The 22,686-nt window shown below is 42.1% G+C and overlaps 2 protein-coding genes across 3 annotated transcripts; one reads left to right on the plus strand and one right to left on the minus strand.

Moving 5' to 3' along the window:
- Nucleotides 1-216: 216 nt before the first annotated feature.
- On the minus strand, nucleotides 217-21,364 carry gtf2h4 (general transcription factor IIH, polypeptide 4). Of its 2 annotated transcripts, none has more exons than XM_063184711.1 (14): nucleotides 21,269-21,364; nucleotides 20,830-20,945; nucleotides 20,439-20,543; nucleotides 19,969-20,100; nucleotides 10,279-10,464; nucleotides 8,614-8,722; nucleotides 7,396-7,464; nucleotides 6,317-6,400; nucleotides 5,536-5,695; nucleotides 2,944-3,074; nucleotides 2,231-2,278; nucleotides 1,680-1,758; nucleotides 1,048-1,109; nucleotides 217-646 (listed from the first exon to the last, which is right to left on the minus strand). In XM_063184711.1, exons 2-14 carry the CDS (start codon nucleotides 20,943-20,945, stop codon nucleotides 533-535), a joined length of 1,395 nt encoding a protein of 464 aa, XP_063040781.1. In that variant the 5' UTR covers nucleotides 21,269-21,364; the 3' UTR covers nucleotides 217-532. The 2 variants fall into 2 exon arrangements, with proteins under 2 accessions (XP_063040781.1, XP_063040782.1); XM_063184712.1 differs by lacking the exon at nucleotides 21,269-21,364 and adding an exon at nucleotides 21,064-21,152.
- On the plus strand, nucleotides 16,576-19,263 carry LOC134436754 (tumor necrosis factor-like). Its single transcript, XM_063186105.1, has 3 exons — nucleotides 16,576-16,773; nucleotides 18,380-18,407; nucleotides 18,809-19,263. The coding sequence occupies exons 1-3, from the start codon at nucleotides 16,576-16,578 to the stop codon at nucleotides 19,261-19,263; spliced, it is 681 nt and encodes a 226-aa protein (XP_063042175.1).
- Nucleotides 21,365-22,686: the final 1,322 nt, after the last annotated feature.

The following is a 22,686-nucleotide window of genomic DNA, read 5'->3' on the forward strand; positions in this document are numbered from 1 at the left end:
ATCACTCACATCTAGATCTTCCAAAGGGCGGTGTGACGACAACTGGAAACAACCCCCCAAGACACTTACTCAATGTGTAGGTTTTTTTTATTAGACCATTTATTTGACACATTTACAAATAAAATTGAACTAAAGTAACAAAAATACAGCTTGGATGAAAATTCCCACTTTTTACACATAAACACTACTATAACATTATTTTGTCCACCACCCCCCCCCCCCCCCATGTCCATCATAGAGGTGCACAAAGACTAACGTCTTGAGTTTCATCATTATGGCACTGCTCTAGTGTCATATTTAATAGCATTGGGAGAGCCATGGGCCTAAGTAAGGACTTTGCCACCCCTGCCATTCCTTCACCGCCATCTTCCAAATGGAATAATGCACAGGAGCAACACATTTCTCCACACCGTCTACTCCTCATTCCAGTGCAGTCTGCCTGGACTGCACTGTAGGCTACACGTCTGTGTGTCCTTGACTCCCCCTGACTCTGGGTCAGCTTGTGTATATGGAGACGTGCTATGCCAGTCTGTTAAGTATGACTTGTCTTTTGCCTCTTCCAGAACCTCTTCACCTCGCTGTGGCCCTGGGGACTGACCACCATGACCCTGTGAGCGGGGTTCTGCCACACCAATACACCCAGGCCCTGTAGGGGAGAGACAGGAGACGGGAGACGAGAGAGAGAGAGAGAGAGAGAGAGAGAGAGCTCAATCATATATCATCATTCAATACACTGAGCCGGTCACATTACACACAGAGTCTCTATGCTGCAAGTGACCTTGGGGATGGATCGACCGGGCTATTGTCCAAGCACTTAGAATACTAAATCTGAGGCACAGACATGCAAGAGCACGCACACACACACACACACACACACACATACACATACACACACACATCCTTTTATAAATACTCAACAGAGTACTGGAAATATTATAATAATGTACTCAAAAGGTCAAATCGTCTAACCCTGCTGTTGTAAAGCAGGCCAGGCGTAGAAGCCCAGGGTGGATAGTAGGACAGGGGGAAAAAAACAACAACAATCACCTGAGCTCTGTCTCGAAGAACCTCAAAGTCGGCCTGGGAAAGAAACTGATTATACAGCACTCCTGTGGGGTAGAAAAAAGGGAGAACACCGTGTGAGACATTTACCAAACTAGAGTGAGGACAAAGCCAAAGACACAGACAGGTCAAGTTGAAGGGCATCCATCTTTTTTTAATAGGTGAACTCCAGCAACTGCCAACCAAATATATGTATTTCTTTAATTATCATCAACTCTCCAAATCATTCTACCCTTTTAGTGAAATCATGCACATGGCCCAGAGATTAAAAATTGCTATACAAAATGCACACACCTCACACACACACACACACCTCACACACACCTCACACACACCTCACACACACACACACACACACAGGGGGCTGTCTAAATGGTCCTATCAGTCGTTTCACTTCAAATGCCAGCGAATTAATTCCTACACAGGTGACCTTTTGCTAGATGGAATGAGAAACAGCTTTGACAACCTGTGCAGCCTTATCAAGGCAGTTCAATTATATCATTTCTTTCGATTTAAAGCGCCTACTTATCTTCAGGGGAGATGTGGGTGGTGGGGCACACCAATAAATACATAGCTACACACACAGACACGCACACGCACACACACATGGTACACACCTTCAGAGAACTGCAATCTGTCCTTTTCAAGCTCCCACAGTCTGATTTGATCTGTGATGGTGGGAGGCAAAACTGGCGTCTGTGAGGGAAGTATAAGGTGAAACACCAAATGATGAAAAGATCAAATGAAAAAAACACAGACATACTTTGAAATAACTCAAATTACAAGAACAGCTCCATAAGGGATTGGATATATGAAGAAAAAAATGTATAATATAAATAGTAACCGGGTTTACAGGGTGCTTTGAAATTCAAAAGAGGCAGCTACGACTACGCTTGGACGTCCTAATTAGTCATGGAAAAAATCTTGGAAAAAAAGAGAACACTTCCAAAAACTGGGGTATTCTGTGCGTAATAACACTTATTACATGATTAAGGCTTTATCGATGATTTATTTTTGTATGATTAAAAAAATCTGTCTAAAATATTATAATGATCAATAAAATAGATCACAATCGATGTTTTGAAAAAAAAAAAGGACTACATGTACAATAACAAGGCCCAGCATTTTTTAAATGTTAAGAGACTAAATGCGACACAATTGGTAGTACCTGTTTGACCATGATAGGGTGTGCTCTTGTCCGCAGAAAGTGGATTATCTGGAAAAAATATGAACCAAAATCCCTACATTACTCATTAGGCAATGTGTTAAATTAGTGTGCAACAGGCCCTGCCGTGGCTCAAACGGTAAGGCACTGCATTGTTTCACCGGGGACCCAGGTTCGATTCTGACCCTTGGTTATTTCCCGATCCCCCCGCATCTCCCACTCGCTTCCTGTCCATTTTCCATTTTGAATATTAAAATACATACATTTGTGTGCAGCACATGAAACCATTGAGTTACATTATGACCTCCGGTGTGCCTTTCTCAGGTCCAAAAGTAAAACCTTCAATGGTCAGACCTCAAAAACATTCTGTGCCTGAGCAAAATTAAAAAAGGTATTGTACCATTTGTAAAACAAAGGAGATACGCACTCCACGCTTCAAAATTAACAATCCGGTGCAACCAGAGCAGGACTAAATCATAAGTAGAAAGGTAAAACAATCTGGTCTCTATTTTCTGAGGTTTATTTTATCAGTGCAGTAAGACTAACGTTTCCACATGCGTCTTCAGTTTGAGGACTCTGGTGAACTGTTACATAAATACGTCATTCATAAATAACAAACAAATTACATAAATAAATTACATAAATAAATCATCATTATCATCATAATCATTATTATTTTTTATAGCTGTTGTTATAACTATTGATGTTGTTATTACCTGCTGTGCTGTGATGCCATTGGCGATGGCCTGCTGCACAGACTCTCGGGTGACCTGTGCCACCACCACGTCAGGAAACCTGTACAGCATCTCACTAAACAGAGCCACCAGCGCGATCTGCAGCTCAGAGTCTGGCCAAGGGGGAGAGAGGAACGACAAAAATAGAAAAGAGAAAATGCAAATAAGTCCATTTTAATACCATTCCAACCATATGCACTCTACAGGGGGCATCTGTCCAGACACAGGATTCCAATCCAATGGAGGCCCAGGTTGAGTTCGACCTCCCAAGCCTACTCCATCTCTCTCCACTTTGCTTCCCGTCATCCCTCAACTGTCCTATCTATAAAAAGGTCTAAAAAGAAAAAAAAAAGATAACCAGCAAAAAACTAGAAATACACTCAGCGAGGAAGCTGTTTGATAGAACATTTGAATATGTTACACCCTTTTTTCCCCAAGTATTTCTGCCTTGTTTTTGTGTAGTTAGGGTGTCAAAATTCACCTTATCCCGCAATGGTGAAGAATCTTAAAAAAAATTAAAAATCCTGAAAAAAAAATTATGCACCACAAACATTTAATCACTTGTTCCTTGTGTCATTTTCAAGACAAACAAACAAACCAACGCGACTGAAAACATAATCTCCTTGGTGGAGGTAAAAACAAAAACAAAAACAAAAAAAGAGGTCAAAGCAACTGACAACAGAGGGATAAAAACAGCAACACACAATGTGTGGGAAGAATACAGACTACACAGTCACAATAGGGGCAGTAGAGGTGAGGGTTGGTGTGTTGTCTTGGAACAGTCTCCTGTCGTAATTCAATTCCAAAGAAAAAAAGGATATATTTGACGTGATTCATTTCTGATTATTCTGTTTGATGTTTATAGTCTCTCCATAGAGATGGTGCTGACTCACAGGCATACTGCCTAGCACTTGGGCAACAGTTAATATGACACCTTTTTCCCTGGTAAAAAAGAAAGTGATGGGAACATCGCTGCCATGGATGCAAGAAATGTCATGTATGCCACGCATTTCCTCTGGCCTGCCTGAAGTATGACTACCTTTACTATAGCTACTGTATATCAGAGTATGTCATTTTAGCCTTTTATTTTCAAAAGGTATGCTTTCCGGTCTCAAAATGAATATTTACTAAGTAATATTGACTAATATAACTAATATTGTCCTGGTGTGTCCAAAGTACAGTAAGTTTTGCAGCCATAGATGTCTCTGACCGGTAATTCGCTGTGGTGGACATGGAGAAGTCCACCTTTTCATGTTTGAAAACTATAAATGAAGTCATAATGACTGCATAAAACCTTAGAAATTGATGGTGGTGGTAAAAAAACAACATGGAAAAGATAACACTTGTGAATGGGCATCAAAAATTGATGGTCATATTGAGGTCATATTGAAGTTGTGACACATTTATGATGTGTTATGCAATCTGCTATGCTGTGGGAAACTAGTTTGGTAGCATATAGCTGTGACAAATCCTGAGCAAACTGCCTATACGTGGATAGAGGGATTGGCAAATGAACCCTCGTCCGACTCGAACCCCCGCCTGGTGATCATTTGTGTTAAATTAATGGAAAAATCTGTGTTGAATCAGAAATGCTTGATTGTTCATTGTTATAATTCACTACAGAGTAAGGAATTAAAATACATCAGTATCAGATAACACAGGCAAATATTACAATAAAATTACAATAAAAGCCATTTGCCATACAGCTCAGCCTTACATACTGTAGGTTACAATAAATCACTGCGGAGATTATGCAGCTGAAGGCTTACGAATATGCCTATTCATGGCCAGGCACGTACATAGAGACGCACGCTTTTGCAATTCTGGGAAAAACACTACAGTGTACTGCAGCACAGGTGGTGTGACATGTTTATCTTAATAGATCTTGTATGTTTTAATTCATCATTTTTCTAGCAAAAATGACACATATTCTTTCGATCAGAGGCAATGACATACTGTATGACTAACTACATGGCAATGACTACTCATTCACAGTCAGGGAAGCTGACGGGGGTGGGGGTGGGCTAATGGGTCAGTTGTCCTGGGCCCAGTGGGGGAAGGGACAAAATTGGGTTCTCAATGACACCAATGCAATCACTTTAATTTCTGAGCTACTCTTATGGTTATGACCAAAAGTCTGTTCTCTCAATAAATGCACCATATATGTACACAAGGCTATGTTTCTTGTTGTGTTCTTGCTTACTTGTGAAAGTGTGAATCTCATAGGGAAAGTGGTTGGTTTTTTGAGGTATTGAAGACAAAAGCTCAACTGGGAAACTCCAACTCCCATTGTCAATGTGACACAGCACTCCACAGCACACAAGTAAACACTGCACACAACGAATCTGCATTTATGCCTCACCCATGCAAGGGGGCAGCGCCCAATGGCGTCCGAAAAGGAGCAGTGCCTTGCTCAGAGTATGGGGGAGAGCACCGGTTAATTACTACCCCCACCAACCTGGCGGGTCGGGAGTCGAACTGGCAACCTTTGGGCTACAAGTCTGATACCCTAACCGCTTACCCATGACTGCTCAGCAAAATTTCATTTTCTTGTACTCTTCTGACCATACGTACTTGTGTAAGCGTATATGCGATAGTTGGTTTCGACTACGATGAAGCCGGCCTCTCCAGTGCTGGGTGTGGGCCCGACGCCGGTGGTGGTGGAGGCGTTGCTGCTAACGCCAGCAGAGAGGGTGATAGCCAAACGGGTCGGGTAGTACCTCCTGGACTTCCTCTGTAAGTGACAATACACGCGCACACGGACACACACAAATACATGGACACACGAACACAAACGGACACACGGACAGACACAGTCAGACAAACAGACACGGACACACAGACATGGACACACAGACACGGACACACCATTTTGATTTTTAAACTTTTTAAAGACCTGTTCAAATGTTGATGTTGACATGAGTGGTAGAGAGTTGGGGTCAGACTGGGACATGAACCATGCCAGGTCAGCAGATGAATCCCACCAGTTCCTGGGAGGGATGTTTTGAAGTTGCTAGTGGTACTTGCTTGTGGCGTCACGTGTACTATGCATGTACACATGTTTCTACTGTATACTTCTACTATGTTTCTACTGCACACCACTTTTTGTCGACCTGCATTGGCTGACCCCACACTCTGTACTTGCTTGAATGTCCTCCTCCTTGTAAATCGCCTTGGTCAAAAGCGTCTGCTAAATGTAATGAATGTTATGTAATGCAAAGTAATGTAATGTATGCACGTTTACACACACACGCACACGCACACGCACACACACACACACACACGACCAAGAAGATTCTCAGACCGGCAGGACATACACACACACACGCAGGCACGCACATACACCTCAGCTTACCTTTCTCTGGAAAACAAGGCCAAATTCACGCAGGTGCTGCAGGAAGGTGAGCAGAGACTCACTCATGCCCTCCACCGAGTAGTCCTATAGGAGACACCCCCAGTCAAACTCTCATTTACATGTCTTGTATTTAAGACATCTTTTAGTAGCAGAGCTCTGGTGGTACAACTAATGCTCGTATAAATTAAAGTAATTTATAATAGTCAATTAATGCACAATTGCATTAACGCGCAATGCACAATAAAGATGGTTTTCAGATAATCCAGTACAAACAAATAAGATAATTTAATTGATACAACTGTGGCATTAGTTGTTATTGTAGCATTCGAATGTCTATGACAAAATCATCTCATCTTAAGAAATCAATATTGAATCGAATTGGCAAGAAAGCTCAAACATAACCCATCCCAAAAGGTAAATAATATAAACCATTGAATTGAATCGCATCAAATCAATCAAAATCAGGGGGCTTTCTTCAGTATCGAAAATAACAAAATCGGCTCATCTTAAGAAATAAATATTGAATCGAATTGGCAAGAAAGCTCTTGCTTTTCGGTGAGTCGGGGATACGCTTTCTGTGTGTCTAAAACTGTGTGCGACCGAGTGCACATATTTGACTTGGGACTAATGGAGCACTTCGCCCAATTCTGGAGGCATCATCTAGGGGGCAAGTGGCCAACGGGGCTCTCATTAATGTTTGACAGCGAACTCAACATGGAAGTTCGGAAGATCGTCCCTTGTGATGATGTCAATATTGCACCGTATTATGCACGTGTCTGTGTACATTGTGCCTGGTGCTCTATCACAAGCAAAATTGACAAAAACTACATGTCAACACATTCATGCACGAAATCCTGCAGCGAGCAGGTCCCTGGCCTGAATGCTCACAAACGAGTTCATAATATTAAGCATGATGCATGTAAAAACAGTTTGAAAGAGGGAGAACACTCAAGTGGAAATTCAATAATCCGCCAATGGATTCTTACAGTAAAGCAGAACGCAATGTTGTTCACAGAACAACTCACACCCTAAAAATCTAATCAGCATGTCACGAGTGAATAACGCTGAAGTGTACTCACCCTTCCCAGCGTAGAGAAGCTGAGCTGGAAGAGGAAGGAGAGGATCTCAACAAGGTCCATTCCTCTGGACTGGACATGAAAAAGAAGTGGAAGATAAAGTAATCAATGACAAGATTAACGGTGCACTGTGTAATAGTTTTTGTAGTTCATTTCCAGAATTCATGCTGCCCATTAAAAAATGTTACCTTTTTAAAAGGTGCATTGTGTAGAATGTGGCCAGAATGGGTACTGCAACTATGCTGCTCATTGAAACTGTGCTGCCTATTACCAAATTTGATCTTTTCATGAATGTTATTTACTAAATAATAAATACAGATTTCCTAGTATAACCAAAGTATAGTAAGTTTTGCGGCAAAAAATGTGCATTTCTGGAAATTCAAAATGGCGGACCATGGAGAAGATCCCCCTTTTCATGTATGAAAAATTATATGTTTGACATGTTATCCTTAATTCCCAACTCGTAATAATGAGACAGTCTATGTAAATAAGTGCTGAAACTTGGCCTTCAGGAGGCCCCACAGCAACTTGTAGCCTAGGTAACATACCACAGGGTGTATTCAGCACTGACTGACCTGGGCAGTGTTACAAGGTATTGTTCGGTGAACTAAGCATTCACCCGGCTGGGATGTTGCTAATGATATTGTAGGCAGAGACGGGTTTATTTAAGAGCAGACAGAGCACTGACGGAATCCCCCACAGGCATGAAAGGGGGTACGTTCCACTGCCAACAGTCAATCATAATGCTAAAACAAACGAACAGCGTTCCAATTATCTTGCAGCCTCATGTTACACACTCCTGTTGTTATGCGCAGTGTCAAAAAACTTGAGAAAATTGGTTCTAAAAGCTTAATTTTCGACTCAAAAGGTCTGGCCTTACTAATCCAAAATAGACTCACTAAAGCATGTGGTATTTCAAATTGAAAAACATGTGAAGTACTCACTTCTTTTGCAAATCACTTGTAATGATGAACTATTTTGTGCTAGAAATTATGTTTATAACAGGCAGTGGCCTAGTATAAAGCCCACATGACTGATCCTGGCCTCTGATCACAGTCAGGAACGATAATGTGCCCCCCAGAGGGACCCCTGCTCTAAGGCATCGGCAAGATGACCACTGAGTGCGATAACGTAGCTAAAACAACTTTGTTGTTGCTGTTCAGTGTTGACTAATCAGGGGAGTGTTTCAGATAGTGTAGGGTGTGTGCAGCGATGACTGACCTGGGCAGTGTTGAGATACTGCAGGGTGAGGTACCAGAGTTGTGAGGCCGTGTCCAGCAGTAGGAACTGAAAGCCTGAAGAGGTGATACAAGGAGCGTCACCCGCCTCACTGTTACAGTAGGCAAGGGGAGGAGAGGACAGGCAGGAATGGAAGAAGAGAAGAGATTAGATAACATTCAGAGAAGACAGCAGAAGAACATTAGAAGTGTGGTCTGGCCTTAAGCTGCAAAATTTAACTAGTAAGGTTGGTTGAGTCAACATAAAAACGAGGATCTACATTGGTCCCCTGACACCTACGAAAGGAAACATTTTCTTAGACCACCCTCTGATCTCCCGACTCATGCTTCCCCTTCATGGAAAAGTCATACTCACTGAAGTGTTTTAACACCATCTCTGATCCTCCTCCTATGACCACATGAGCTTTTCCTTGCACCTACGTCTTCACAAGTTTGGCCTTGATAAGAAGCTGGGCATTAAACTATGACATCATTGATAGGGTGGAGGTGTTAAAATAAGCCAGAATCATACAAGGTGGCTTTTCATATAAGTGCAGTCACAAGGTGCGCCAGGACGAATAGCTGGGCAACCTATGTTAACTTATTAACAACCTCTATTCATTAATGGTGGGTGGATGATGCTGGGATCAAGGTTCTTGTCTATGAGATTAACTTGGTCCCCCCCCCCCATCACACACACCCAGCATTAATACAAATTCAACACTTACAGAGTCAAATTTCCTATTGAATGTATTCTGTCCTATTCTGTACATGTTGAACTAACACCTTATCACAACATTCGCTGTCCAGTGCAACTCCACCACCACCCACATCTCCATGAGCTCAGTCTGGATGAGTAGCTTAACAATCAAACTAAACTGAGTCGCTTTGAATGAAACAAAGCACTGACTAAGAGTAATGTGGTTAAATGGAAAAGATTCACTTCAGAGGGGAAGATACCGCACACTCCTGTCCATCCAATGTTGAATTTTATTAAAACAAACGTTTTGACCGGTGTGGCCTTTCACAAGTTTTGTGTGTTTGTCTGTGTGCATGAACAGTTTGTTTGTCTAATTAAATTCTGCATTGGATGGACAAGACTGTGCGGTATCTTCCTCTCTGAAGTGAACAAGTACCCACTACCTGTACCTCGAAACTTCTGGTCTGCGTTGGCAGGCATACTCCTCCATAAATGGAAAAGATTGTCATTTCAATATCTTCAAATCGCACCACTACCCACCTTTTCATGAATGAGTTGAAAAGACCCACATCAACCTACAATTATCTTATCTGCTGGTGGAAAATTACCTTGTTGATCTTCACTCTGTGTGTGTGCGTGTGTGCGTGTGTGTGTGTGTGTGTGAGACCTGTCACAAACTTCCCATCCAGGGCGGGGTATTATATTGAGTGGGCGTCTCTGATTGGCAATTCCAACCAGGCAATCTATTTTCGTCTTTTAAGTTGCAAAATCATCTGTTGAAAATGATTCAGATCTGTGCTGTTGAATGGTGCCGTTTGAATAGAGTATACAGTCAATCCCTCTCACCCACCTCTTCATGACTCCATTGGCCTGTACGAGTAGCTGAATTTTACACTACACAACAATACAATATATAAATGAACGGCGTTATACCACAAGTTAGACGTCTTTCCCAATCCCACCACCCACCTCTTCATGAGTCCGGCCTGTGTGAGTAGCTGTGCGAGGTCCTGGCTGACTGCTGCGCTGGGTGACCCCACCATGAAATGCAGGATGACCTCCCAGCGCTCTGTGGCGTACTTGTCCAAGCTCTCCACGTCACGTGCGTGCCGGTCAGGACCTAGACTGCTGCCCTCGTCCGCCCAGGCTTTGCCACTGCAGACAGACAAAAAATGGAGAGAAGGCAGTGGGTTAAGCTGTGTTTTTAAGATTACTCATTTATCTAAGTCAAGAGTTTAGTTGCAAGGATGCTGTGGCGCGGCACACTAAAGAAGCTGTCCATGAATTTGCTCACTGCCCAGCCAAGGTCCCTCATTTCCCAACTCTACCCCATCTCTCTCATTCTCCCCCACAAATTTATGGTCACTTCTTCACCGTCCTTTTCCATTAAATGCATAAAAGACGTTGAAGAGTTAAGATGTAGGCATCTGGACAGCTTTTTGTCTTGAGAATGTTTCTGATTCCAGCAGTAGAACACAAAATAGTCTATTGTACAACAAAAACACATTCTCTAGCTCCCTCAAAAGCGTGCCGTCTTACGGAGTACGGCTACAGTCCTAACATGTTTAGGTTGAGGTCACTTGAACAACTTTGTCAACAAAGGGGACCCAGTTTGAAGGACAATCAGTAGGTTGGGGGAGAAAACAGGCTAAGCTGCTTTCAGCTTTAGCTGTTTTGACATTTCATCCACAACTTCAAAGTCCAGAAAGTATGACAACAGTAATGATCCAAATGGCATCTTTCAGGATAGTGAGAGTGAAAGTTATCGTTTAATCGCTCTATATAAGAAAACATTGCCCAAGAATGTGCAGCTCATTCTCATTCTTGACACTCTTCATTCTTCCTAAACATTCAGCTATTATCCATCATGGAATTCCAACAGCCTTGCTCATGTAGTACAGATGGTGTGTGCAAAAACTAGCAACTGAACTGAAACTTGTCAGCACTTACTAGCATAAAGTTAAGGTTGCACTGTACTATCATGTACTGTGGGAGATGTGGAAAAAAATGATGCATCTTTCCATATTGGCTGATATCAGTTACCACAAGTAGGGAGGGTGAAGGAGCTTCAAATTGAAAGCAACTTCCATTGACGGAACTGTGCAAAACTGCATGACAATGCATGTAGTGCATTTTTAGGAACAACACATGGTCACACACAGTGTAATGTATACAAGGTAAAGAAACCATTTTGAGTAAGGGGTAATCAGTAAGCAGACATTTGACGGCATTAGCCATATCTTAAACCGCTGAATGCTGCTGATTCAAGGAAACCCATTGGTTCATGACTCAGATTCGTCTTTCGCAAGCCGTTTCAAAACCTGGGCAGCTGCAGCTCAGGGCTAGAGGTTGAAGCCATGCAGAGTGAGTGTCACAGGTTCAAACTTGTTATGACCGAGGAGTGGAAGGGTTCATGCACGCTAAATGGAAGGGTTCATGCAAGGGTTACCATAGGTTCCCGATATAAGAGTATAGAGTGCAATTCATCATTATTTTTGGAACTTATCGGCAGTGTGCAGACCTACCTTTTTCAACTGTCTGACTTTTTTGTCTGGCACCTGCAACAAATGTTTTTGGATGTGCGCACCCTACCCAAAAGTAGGGTTAGAACCTCTGACATGTCCCATGTCTGAGGTAGGCGTCACCAATCCTCCTGTTGTGTATATTTGTGTGTGTGTGTGTGTGTGTGTGTGTGTGTGTGTGTGTGTGTGAGAGAGAGATGTGGGCAGGGTTTTTTTTTTTTAGTATGCATGCATCAGGGATTGCACCGAAATACTTTAGAGGCAAAAGGACACATTTTGCCGAGATGCATCGTGTTCTCCTCACAGTAATCACAAACAAGGGGAAATTAAAAGAAAACCACGGATGTTGCACACAGAAGTGGATATTTAGTGTGTGTCTAGATGCTTAACAAGCGGCACTTGTTCAGATCAGATCTAATTACTTATACTCTGTTCTGTATGCTGATATCCGTTTTTCCAAACTGGCAGTCACAGAGGCCATACCAGTTCCCAGCAAAGAAATCTAATGAGGCTTGAAAAAAGAACAAAAAGAATGAGCCACCACACTATAAAGAATAAGACAGTCACACCACGCAGTCACATAAAGTAAAGTCACACTGGTGTGGTGTTTGGCCTGGGGGCCACAATTCAAAACTAATTTGATTTACAACCATTTAGTCATTGTTTTGGTCATTTGGTTACTTACAGCCTTTGTTTGCGTGTGTGCATGCGTGCAGCTGCTGTTAGAAATTGTCAATTAATAGAATCAGGAAGAATGTCTGATATGCCTGATACGTACTGTCAACGTCAATACACTGAATCACAGAATCAATAGGACAGTTGAGGAGATGACAGGAAGCAAGTGGGAGAGAGAAACGGGGTAATGTTGGGTAATGTTGGGAAATGACCCCGGCCGGCCGAACTCGAACCCAGGTCGCCCGCATATGGTACGGTGTGTTAACGCGCTGCGCCACAGCACCCCCTCCAATTCATTTTTCCATGAATAGGATAACATTTTTAACTATGACATATTGATAAACTTGATGAAACTTTCACTGTTGTTAAACCCACATTAGGGCAAATATTTTTTTTTTATTGCAAGTTTTCTGAAATATGATGATTATATACGCAAATGAGGTCATATGTGCTAAGATATGTGAAAAAAAATCTACCCTCATCAATTTTGTGGAATATACTGTACTTTTTCCAAGGTCAAAAAATCTGAATCGGAAATCTGCTACTTCTGACTTTTAAAAAAAGTATGTGCCACTGAAGTGATGAAGGTAGATTTTTCATAATGTGATAGGTTGGGTGGATTAAGTATCAATAAAAAGTGTGAATCATTACTTCTGCAATTTGTTTTATGTTTAGCCCATTGTTTCAGATTTTACCATATAAGTAGATGCGATCTCATTTACACATTTAAGCTTGAATTAACTACTGCGAAAGTTTCAAATTGATATCTCGTAGTTTAAAATTTTGCCCCATTCATCAAGTATATATTGTCTCCCTATGGAAACATGAAAGGTATATCTCCAACTTTGACCTAGAAAAAAGTATGTTCCACTCCATATAAATCTATATAAGTCATTTAGACATACCTGGGGATTACAGAAAACTTGGAATGATTACTATTTCAATTTTGTCCAGGGTGAAACGCTAGATTGACTGGCCTACTACACAGGCAACAACATATACGTCATCTCATATTAAGGTGGTTAAGCTGTGATTGCAAGAGTGCATGCAGCCTTTGAGTCATTCAATTGGAGGTAGCAACTTCCTTTTTGTATGTGTAAGATCTTCCAAATCTTCCAAGCAAGTCTAAGGGTGAAAAAGAAAAAATGTTGGGCAACAGTGACAGATGTGACGCACTATCAGCCCTCAGGGGGGAAATACCGATGCAGAGAATCTGGAAGGTATTCATAATGCATACTTTTATCTCATCATTTCATATTATATATATATATATAAAAACTTTACCACATGAAGGTCCAATAAAGAAATGTTGTGGATTAGGTTTAAGTGAAACAATCAGTGCGGGAGCTTTCAAGGTTTTTTATCTTCTGATAAGCAAAGTGGATCATCTCCAATGCACCTGCCAGCTGCAGTGTGCGAAAAAGTTGTTACACTTTGCCGACCCTTTTATCCAAGCAATGTGGGGTTAGGTGCTCAAGGGCACTTCAGCCATGGATGTAGGTGTAGGGAGAGGTAAGTGTGGGATTCGAACCTGTAACCCTCTGATCTTACCTTGGCAGATCTTACCAAGTTGGTGGGAAACCCTTTTTCCAGAACAATGTGCAACTGCATAGAATACAACCTTTTTCATTTCAAGGGTCACTTCAAATTCCTCAAATGGCCATACAAGTCCTCCGAGGGTCGTACTATGAACACAAACCAGGATTTCCCCCTGCACTTTAGGCATATATTGAAGGCATCGACCTTTAAAACAGACCCCACATTCTCTAGGTACCCCCTGAATATAACCTAATTGTATTGAAAAGGTAATTTCTGAGATTCCTTTACAAAATATTTCCTAAACGTCCCTCGAGACATACAGTCCCAGGAAAAAGTTTGTACACCCTTTGAAATTTCTGACATTTTTGTCAAAATTGATCATAATACATGGTCGGATCTTCCCGGAAATCTCAAGAAGGAACAATCAGAGTCTGCTTTAATTAATTCCACCCAAACATTTACATGTTATCATATTTTTATTGGTCATAAGGCCATAATATTCACAGGAGAGCAGGGCATAAGTAAGTACACCCTTGCATTAAGTAGGTTTTAACCCTCAGTTAGTTGCAATATCGTCAACCAGACTTGTCCTGTAGTTGCAGATCAGATTAACAAAACAATCTGTTTGTATCTCGTCTCCCTCTTCTTTAGAGAACTGCCTCTCGTCAGCAAGGTTTGTGGGATGTCTGGAGTGCATAGTTTCTTGACTTCATGCCATTTAATCTCAATTGTTTTTTTGTCAGGGCTTTGACTGGGCTATTTCAGAATGTGTATTTCATTATTATGAAGCCATTCTAAAGTCGATTTGCTTCTAAATTATGGGTTGTTGTCACATTTCAGGACCCATACTCTTGTGTGCTTCAACTGTGTGACAGACTTCCTCACGTTTTTTCTGTAAAATATCACAATAAACTCGAGTTCATTGTTCCACTGATAATAGCAAACTGTCAAGGGCCTGAGGCAGCAAGGTAGCCGCATATAATGATGCTCCCGCCACCATACTCAGAAGAGGAGATGTAACCAAGAATAGCTAAAAATGGGATTCATTCTGCCAATCTAAAATTAATGGGGTTTCTGTCCAAAAAAATATTGCTGCACCTTTGAGGTTTGCGAAAAAGCATTTATATGCTTCATAGAATTACTGCAAAATACTCTGTAGACCAACGTTGAAACCAAAGTTGAATTGTTCAGGGGAACACACAATGTCATGTTTGGAGGAGAACTGGAGAACCACACCTTCACCAAAACATCATCTCCGCCTTTGAGTATGGTGGCGGGAGCATCATTATATGCGGCTTCCTTGCTGTCTCAGGCCCTTTTGAGTTTGCTATCATCAGTGGAACAATGAACTCAGAAGTTTATCGAGATATTTTACAGAAAAAAAGTGAGGTAGTCTGTCACACAGTTGAAGCACACAAGAGGATGGGTGCTGAAATGTGACAACAACCCATACTTTAGAAGCAAATCGACTTTAGAATGGCTTCATAATAATGAAATACACATTCTGGAATAGCCCAGTCAAAGCCCTGACAAAAAACAATTGAGATTATATGGCATGAAGTCAAGAAAGCTATGCACTCCAGACATCCCACAAACCTTGCTGACGAGAGGCAGTTTTCTAAAGAAGAGGGAGACCAGATACATCCAGATTGTTTTGTTAATCTGATCTGCAACTACAGGAAACATCTGGTTGAGGTTATTGCGACTAACTTAGGGTTAAAACCTATTGAATGCAAGGGTGTGCTTACTTATGCCTTGCTGTCCTGTGAATGTTTACATCTTGTGGCCAATACAAATATGAAAACTTGTAAATGTTTGGGTTGAATTAATTAAAGCAGACTCTGGTTGTTCCTTCTTGCTATTTCCAGGAAGATCAAACCATGTTTTATGACCAATTTTGACAGAAAGGTAAGAAATTTCAAAGGGTGTACAAACTTTTTCCTGGGACTGTAGATTCCCCACCCCTGCACTAGGGGTACGTGAGTACTTTGCAGGATGTCTGTGGAAAAAAATAACAAATGTGTGGAGTGTAGTCACACTGTGATATAGAGCATGAGTGAGGTGGTACTCATGGTATGATAAAAAGTCTGTGGTAACCTTCAAGGAAACAGAAGCACACGTTACTTTCTCAGAAATGGAGAAGCCCTAGAGTTCAGACACGCAAACATGCTCACGGCACAATTGTGGGTGTGGGAATGTGTGCCAGTCTGTTGGTCTGTGTGTCTGTTACTATACTTATACTTACTATACACAAAACTTCCCTGTTCTCCCGTGCTCAAACACCTCACACATGCAGGCGTATACACAGGCATGCACACACCCACACACACACTCACACATCATCATACAAACACAGTGACGTAACGCCATCACGTCCTCCTCAAACAGCAACCTCAGACGACACACATAAAAACCCACGCAAACACACCACTGGCCAACAAACCCTGAAGAGTCATCTGAAGACTAAAGACGATTTGGATGTCGAACGGCGAGACCTGTCTGACCAACTACAGCAGCAAGAACCAGAAGAATGGCCCAGGGCGGTAAGATGGTGGATCTGGAGAGTGGCCTGGTGGCAGTTGAGGCCACTGTGGCCGTGGAGGAGGAGGTGAAGAAGACGGGCACCTCGATGTCGTTGTCGCCCTCGAGGGGCTGGAGGATTTATGTGGCTCTTCTGGCCATCGGACTGTGTGCTGCTGCTGCCATCTTCTTCTCTGTCCACGACCAGGTGAGCCCCAATGTGTTTAATTTGTGATGTTTTCGCACACCTCAACTGGCAGATGTGCTGGAGATTATCCATTGGTCTCTAATCAGAAAAAATATTAAAAGCTCCCACACACCGATATTAAATTAAAATTTTACAGTTTAGTTTAGTATAGTTTTATAGCTTTTCCCCATTTTGTAGTGTACAGCATTGTTTAGAAATCTTTTTTGTTTCGCATACCTCTTTTTTAGGAAAGTCTTTTAGTAATACCATGAGTGCCCCCTCACTCATACTGGATATCTCTTCCTCTATTCTAGCTACTAAAGTTAGGGTAAATGTGCTCCATACATTTGTTATTACTACATTTTCCACATACCCCCAACAGTGTGTTTGCTAGTGTTACATGTAAACCTGGTTGGCAATTGCTGCATACCTGCCTTCCAACAATGTTAGTTTCCCGATTAAACAATTGGATACAGAGGGTTGTATATTTTGTAATGTATGATGGTATACGATGGTGGATATCAGCTAAGTTGTTTCACTTACAGATCACAAGCTTTTCACACTTTGGTGTGCTATAGATTTCAACCTAAGCTGGCCACATAACAGACCTACAAATTTCAGCAATGTTTTACAATCAGAGCGACAACTGAATCAGACCTGCTGATAGAAGAAAATCCTGAGGCTGAAATATGAAAAACCTTTATTTTATTCCTGTAAACAAACGTCGAGCCTGAAATCAGGCACTGATCCTCCTGAATACGATCATCCCTGTTGTATTAAGCACTGCGGTTGAACATTAAGAACGGACTTGGGTCATTTCACGTGAAATCAGACACTTGGAGGGCAAATTGACTGACAATCAAGGATGAATGTATAGTGTCCTACACTTTCTCAGTCCGTTTCTCCCTTAATATTAGCACCAGATTCATGCAAATGCAGTTCTAGGGTTCTACTTTGCCACTGAAAAGGCACACCAAATTATACTAAAATCCGGTTGGTCTGGCTCCAAAGTGTCTGATTTCACGTGAAATTACACAATTGCATAATAAATGTGCCGTCTGGTGTCATGGAAATAACTGAATCAGCTTCTATTGCATGGACTTGACCCAGTGATTTAAAATGTGTTTGGTTAAGCAGTGATTGTGTCAATAATGAAAAGAAATGGCAATGATTAAAACAGGTGTAATGCGCATTTTGTCTCTTGCCACGACTAAACACCATGGCTTCGGCTGGTTACCTCTAACTACTTTGCACTGATCTGGATGTGCCACAGTATGAAAAATAGGGCTACAAACATTGATAGGCAGGGTGTGATTTGTAGGGGGATGGGGGGATTGTCCCCCCTTGTGGTCTTGATATTGCCACTATTTCTACGTGATTTTATCACAGTTTAATGTAATTCCATTGATATTGCTTAAAAGTCATAGAAAATGGCAATCAGTAAATCTCTCTCTCTCTCTCTCTCTCTCTATCTCTCTCTCTCTGTCTCTCTCTCTCTCTCTCTCTCTCTCTCTCTCTCTCTCTCTCTCTCTCTCTCTCTCTCTCTCTCTCTCTCTCTCTCTCTCTCTCTCTCTCTCTCTCTCTCTCTCTCTCTCTGACTCTCTCTCTCTCTCTCTCTCTCTCTCAGAAGCAAGACACCTCAACGGGCGAAACAGGTGAGTTGTGGTTCTAAATTATGCTTTCCTGACCCTGTGTCATCCAAATTAAGTTGCTTCTTCAACTTGCGTCCTTTTTAAATACACGCCATAAAATCTATCCGTCTTTCTTCTCTACAGACTTGAGGCACAGACACAAGAGACAAATGCCACGTCGCTCAGGGAAAAATGAAACAGTCATTCATGTTGTGGGTGAGTAACCTGGGGAACTAGCTTGGTTTTACCACACTACCCTCGTACTAATAATGAATACAGAGGGCCAGGCCCTGACTAATTGAGACCATTTTACAGGTGGGAGTGGAAATCTCTATTGAAGTTTGATATATTTGACTAATGACTTGAATATGACAATAATTCCCACCCTCTCTCCCGGCCTCTTTCTCTCCTCCTCCATTATGCAGGAAAAAACAACCCGAGTTTCCCCAGCAATACTGTGGAATGGCAAAGTGTTGACGAGCTCTCTTACGTCGGCGAGGGGCTGGTGCTGCGCGAGAACCAGATCATCATCCCCAGGAGAGGCCTGTATTTCGTATATAGCCAAGTGTCCTTCGAAATCAACTGCCATGCCCCACTCTCCACTTCCACGTCGACCGAGCCGGAGACATACCATCTGGTCCATGAGGTCTTCCGCAAGACCACCAAACTGCAAAAAATGGTGACCCTGCTGAGTGCATCGCGGTCAGGCTGCAAGCACCAACCCGCGGAAAAGGACAGCGGGAAGCGCTGGTACGGCACCATCAACATGGAAGCCATTTTCCAGCTGGACAAGGATGACTGTCTGGGCACAACAACACATCCCATCTCCCATGTCGCTGATGGGCAGGGGAAGACCTACTTTGGAGTCTTTGCTGTCTGAGGGCAATCAACAGTTTAAAGCATCGTAGATGACTACACAGTCCTCCTGATACTGAACATCTACTTGCATTGTGCTCATATAGCTGAAATGTAGCCCACCAAGTAGTGCTAGGGGAGCGAGCACTTTATGCTTGTTATGAAATGGACTTTATTGATTTCATGACACTTACCAATGTTAACAATTTGTTATGTTTTTGTCATTAATCATTTTCTGTGAAGTTGTTTCTATAGATTTTAATTGATTTATTTATACTGATTTGTATTTGTTGTTGATTTGGTTTTGATATGTATATTATTTTTATATGTTACAGTAATTTTTATTTTATTTAGTGTATTATTTAATGTATTTATGTAGGCCTCTATTTATTATAGCTCTTCTACGGACACTGTATTTATTAATTTGATGTTGTTTAAAAAAATGTCATTAAAACAAGAGATGATTATTTACAGGTACAATTTGTCCCAAATTCGTCTCCACACGCTTCACCTTCTTTCTATCTCTGCCTCCACCATAAACACAACACTACAAAGACATCTCATTTGGCCAATTAAAAATGAGATCTTTGCCATGCTGCAGATCCTTGGTTCTGACAAATCGACAACATTATTCGTCATATTGTTTCTTGTAAATGTGGTAAATGTGTATGCATGTGTGGGTGGGTGTGTGTGTGTGTGTGTGTGTGTGTTGGGTTGGGTTGGCACTCACCCTCCTAAGAGTGCGACCCTCAAGTTGTCCTTAAAAACAGGATTCAGCACGTTGCCCTGGAGACCACCTGGTAGGTGTTGAGTATGCCACAGACGCAGTCCCGACAACACGGACACACACTCGTCATGGTCTCTGATGAAAGCAAACAAACAACGTCGACTGACCACTTCAAACCAAGACAAATAATTTCAACATTTTAACTGTGTGGTCGTAGAACAAGAGAAACAAGAGCCAAAGCCCCACTTAGCATAAAAAATATAAGACTATTGCCTCCCATTTAACTGCCCTTCTCAACGCCCCAAAGGCTCCCCAACGGCTGTAGAGCCCCCATTGAGAAACACTACTCGGGAGGCTTGGTACCTTCTTTGTTTCCTCCACAGGAAGAGATGGGACAATGGGAAGGCACAAGGAAAAAAGGTGTAAGGATGGAGGAATTATGTATTGACATCATGTACGCAAAGCCTACTCACTTCTGGCCATCTTTCTTCACCCACAGTGCAACAGCTGCCTGTGGTAGGGGCTGGTCCAAGAACAGCATTCGCATCACATAGTTCTTTGCCAGTGCAGGCAGCTCCCTGCACAAAAAATAAACAGTTGCCACTTGTGATATGTCATGGGTTGGCCTACATAAAATAACAGAGAACTGAAGAAAAGAAACTCAATTCCGCTTCCTGTTCAATTCCTGTCCAGTGCATGTGAAGGAATTGACAATGAAACTGACTTGGAAAATAATTCACCAGTTGAATAAAAAATATTTTTCTGGACTCTAAATGGACTGATTCGTTGAGCATGTCAATCACACATGTACAATTATCGCCTAAAGAGCAGATACTTCCTTCGGGACAAACAAGATTACTCTACCTGTAGACAGCCAGGCAGGTTGCTGGGTGGTTGTAAAGTCGATCCAGAACATCTGGACTCAGTTCTTTTAGATATTCGTGGAGGTTCTTACACTGGAGCTGTACACGCACCTTCATCTATGATCACCAAAAAGAAGATAGTGTCATGCCAGAGTGCTGAAAGATTCAGATACATCTCATAATTCAGTAAACATAACTTCTGACAGACACACACACACACATATATATTTTATACCGTCAAACGAGTATTATTTTAGATAATTGACAATGTCCAAAATGCAAGCTAACGTCAAAGGTAGTGCAACTTCAACGTGAGCTGGAAGCAGGGGACTGAGCTGGGCTCATTTAACGTTGAACGTGCTTAGATCGATACGAATCCACGTACTTCCCCAAAAGGCGAAACAAAAAGCACAACACATACATGTGCCAAGCGCTATTACCTTTAAAATACACAGATACTTGAATAAAAACGCCAATATTCACAGGTTTAGATCACAATGAAAACTTTCAAGGCGCCATGTTGGATGGTCATGTGACCAAACACATTGACGTGTGATTGGCCTAGCTGCGACCGGTCTCGTCTCGCGCACTCACTAACCAATATGCGACCTTGCGTCCTCCACTTGTGCTTGAGGCCTCGTACAAGGACGTGATAGATACGTCGTGATGACATCACTGACACAACAGCATTATATTTCAATATCTCGCAAAAGCTCAATTGTAAAGTCATTTTTTTCATTTTCAAACAGGATGGTAAATGAAGAATAGTTCCCAAAATTGTTTTGGCCAAGCAGACAGCGGAGAAACTTAATTGTTTTCCCCACGGAGGCAGGGCATCAGCAAAACTTGAGGCCACAAGCCCAAGTGGAGGACACAAGGTTGTATATTGGAGTGGAACCCTGGGGATAACAGCAGAGAGGTTGCATGACATCATGTGTGTTTTCCAATATGCAGACACCCGTCCTCCACTTATGCTTGTAGCCTCCCGTCCACAGACCTGTATTAACCTAGACTGGCAATGCCCCTCGAAATTTTCGGATTTCTCAGAGCCTCAGAATCGTAGTCTGCCATCTTGGTGGAGACTCCCGTAATTACGTAATGACGTCATGCACCGATGGGTTTTTTTAAAAATATTTTTTTTGCAACACTGGTTCACTAGTTAAGTTGGGTCAGGCCATGTGTAACGTCTTTAGAACAATAGCTCTAGTATAAATTAATGTTCTAGAAAAGTCTCGCTCTCAAGTGGCTCCTTATTTTCAGCTGCAATGTGCTGTGCCGTGTTGTTGCTAGGTTACCTTCAGCGTCCTTGGGGGGGGGGGTGGTATTAATAATAGCACAGTTACCGGTAGCTTCACTGAAAACGTACGGCTTATTTAAGAAATATACGTACCTATATACACAGTTGTCATTACATCTGAGTTAAGTACATAAAATAAGCTTTACACACGTAAGCATGGCCGATTCAGTGTCACAAATATCCACAAACCTGCAAGCGGCAACGAAAACAGTCGGCTTCAGGGTTGCCAGATAATACTGATTATTTTCGTCCATTTTTACCCACAGACCGCTTTCCTCAACGGCCCCGATTGGGCGGGAAACCGCCCGATCTGGCAAGACCGCTCAGCTTCAGGCTCTCTAATAAAACGTTTGGAGGTAGTGAGGGTTATTTCATTAGTGGAGTGAGAATTTAGACGTTACGACTTGTCAAAATCTTACAAAAAATGATTGAAACCCACTTTGATAACGTTGTAATCACCGTTTGAAATCGTATGCATTCCTATGGGTCACAGCTGCGATAGTCTCCACTAGGCGGGGCTACGTCTGTGGGAGGCGCCCACAGGGCGCGAAAAAGGCAAAG

This window comes from Engraulis encrasicolus, chromosome 20, assembly GCF_034702125.1.
Source record: "Engraulis encrasicolus isolate BLACKSEA-1 chromosome 20, IST_EnEncr_1.0, whole genome shotgun sequence".
NCBI classification, from domain to species: domain Eukaryota; kingdom Metazoa; phylum Chordata; class Actinopteri; order Clupeiformes; family Engraulidae; genus Engraulis; species Engraulis encrasicolus.

Excerpts from the sequence above, each read along its gene's own strand:
- gtf2h4 (XM_063184711.1), bottom strand. The coding sequence starts at position 20,945 with ATGAAGGTGCGTGTACAGCTCCAGTGTAAGAACCTCCACGAATATCTA. Across the intron at positions 5,696-6,316 it reads GCCTTGTTTTCCAGAGAAAG|AGGAAGTCCAGGAGGTACTA; the intron begins GTAAGCTGAGGT and ends TGTCACTTACAG. Across the intron at positions 2,279-2,943 it reads ATGGCATCACAGCACAGCAG|ATAATCCACTTTCTGCGGAC; the intron begins GTAATAACAACA and ends TATTTTTTCCAG.
- LOC134436754 (XM_063186105.1), top strand. The coding sequence starts at position 16,576 with ATGGCCCAGGGCGGTAAGATGGTGGATCTGGAGAGTGGCCTGGTGGCA. Across the intron at positions 16,774-18,379 it reads TCTTCTCTGTCCACGACCAG|AAGCAAGACACCTCAACGGG; the intron begins GTGAGCCCCAAT and ends TCTCTCTCTCAG. Across the intron at positions 18,408-18,808 it reads CACCTCAACGGGCGAAACAG|GAAAAAACAACCCGAGTTTC; the intron begins GTGAGTTGTGGT and ends TCCATTATGCAG.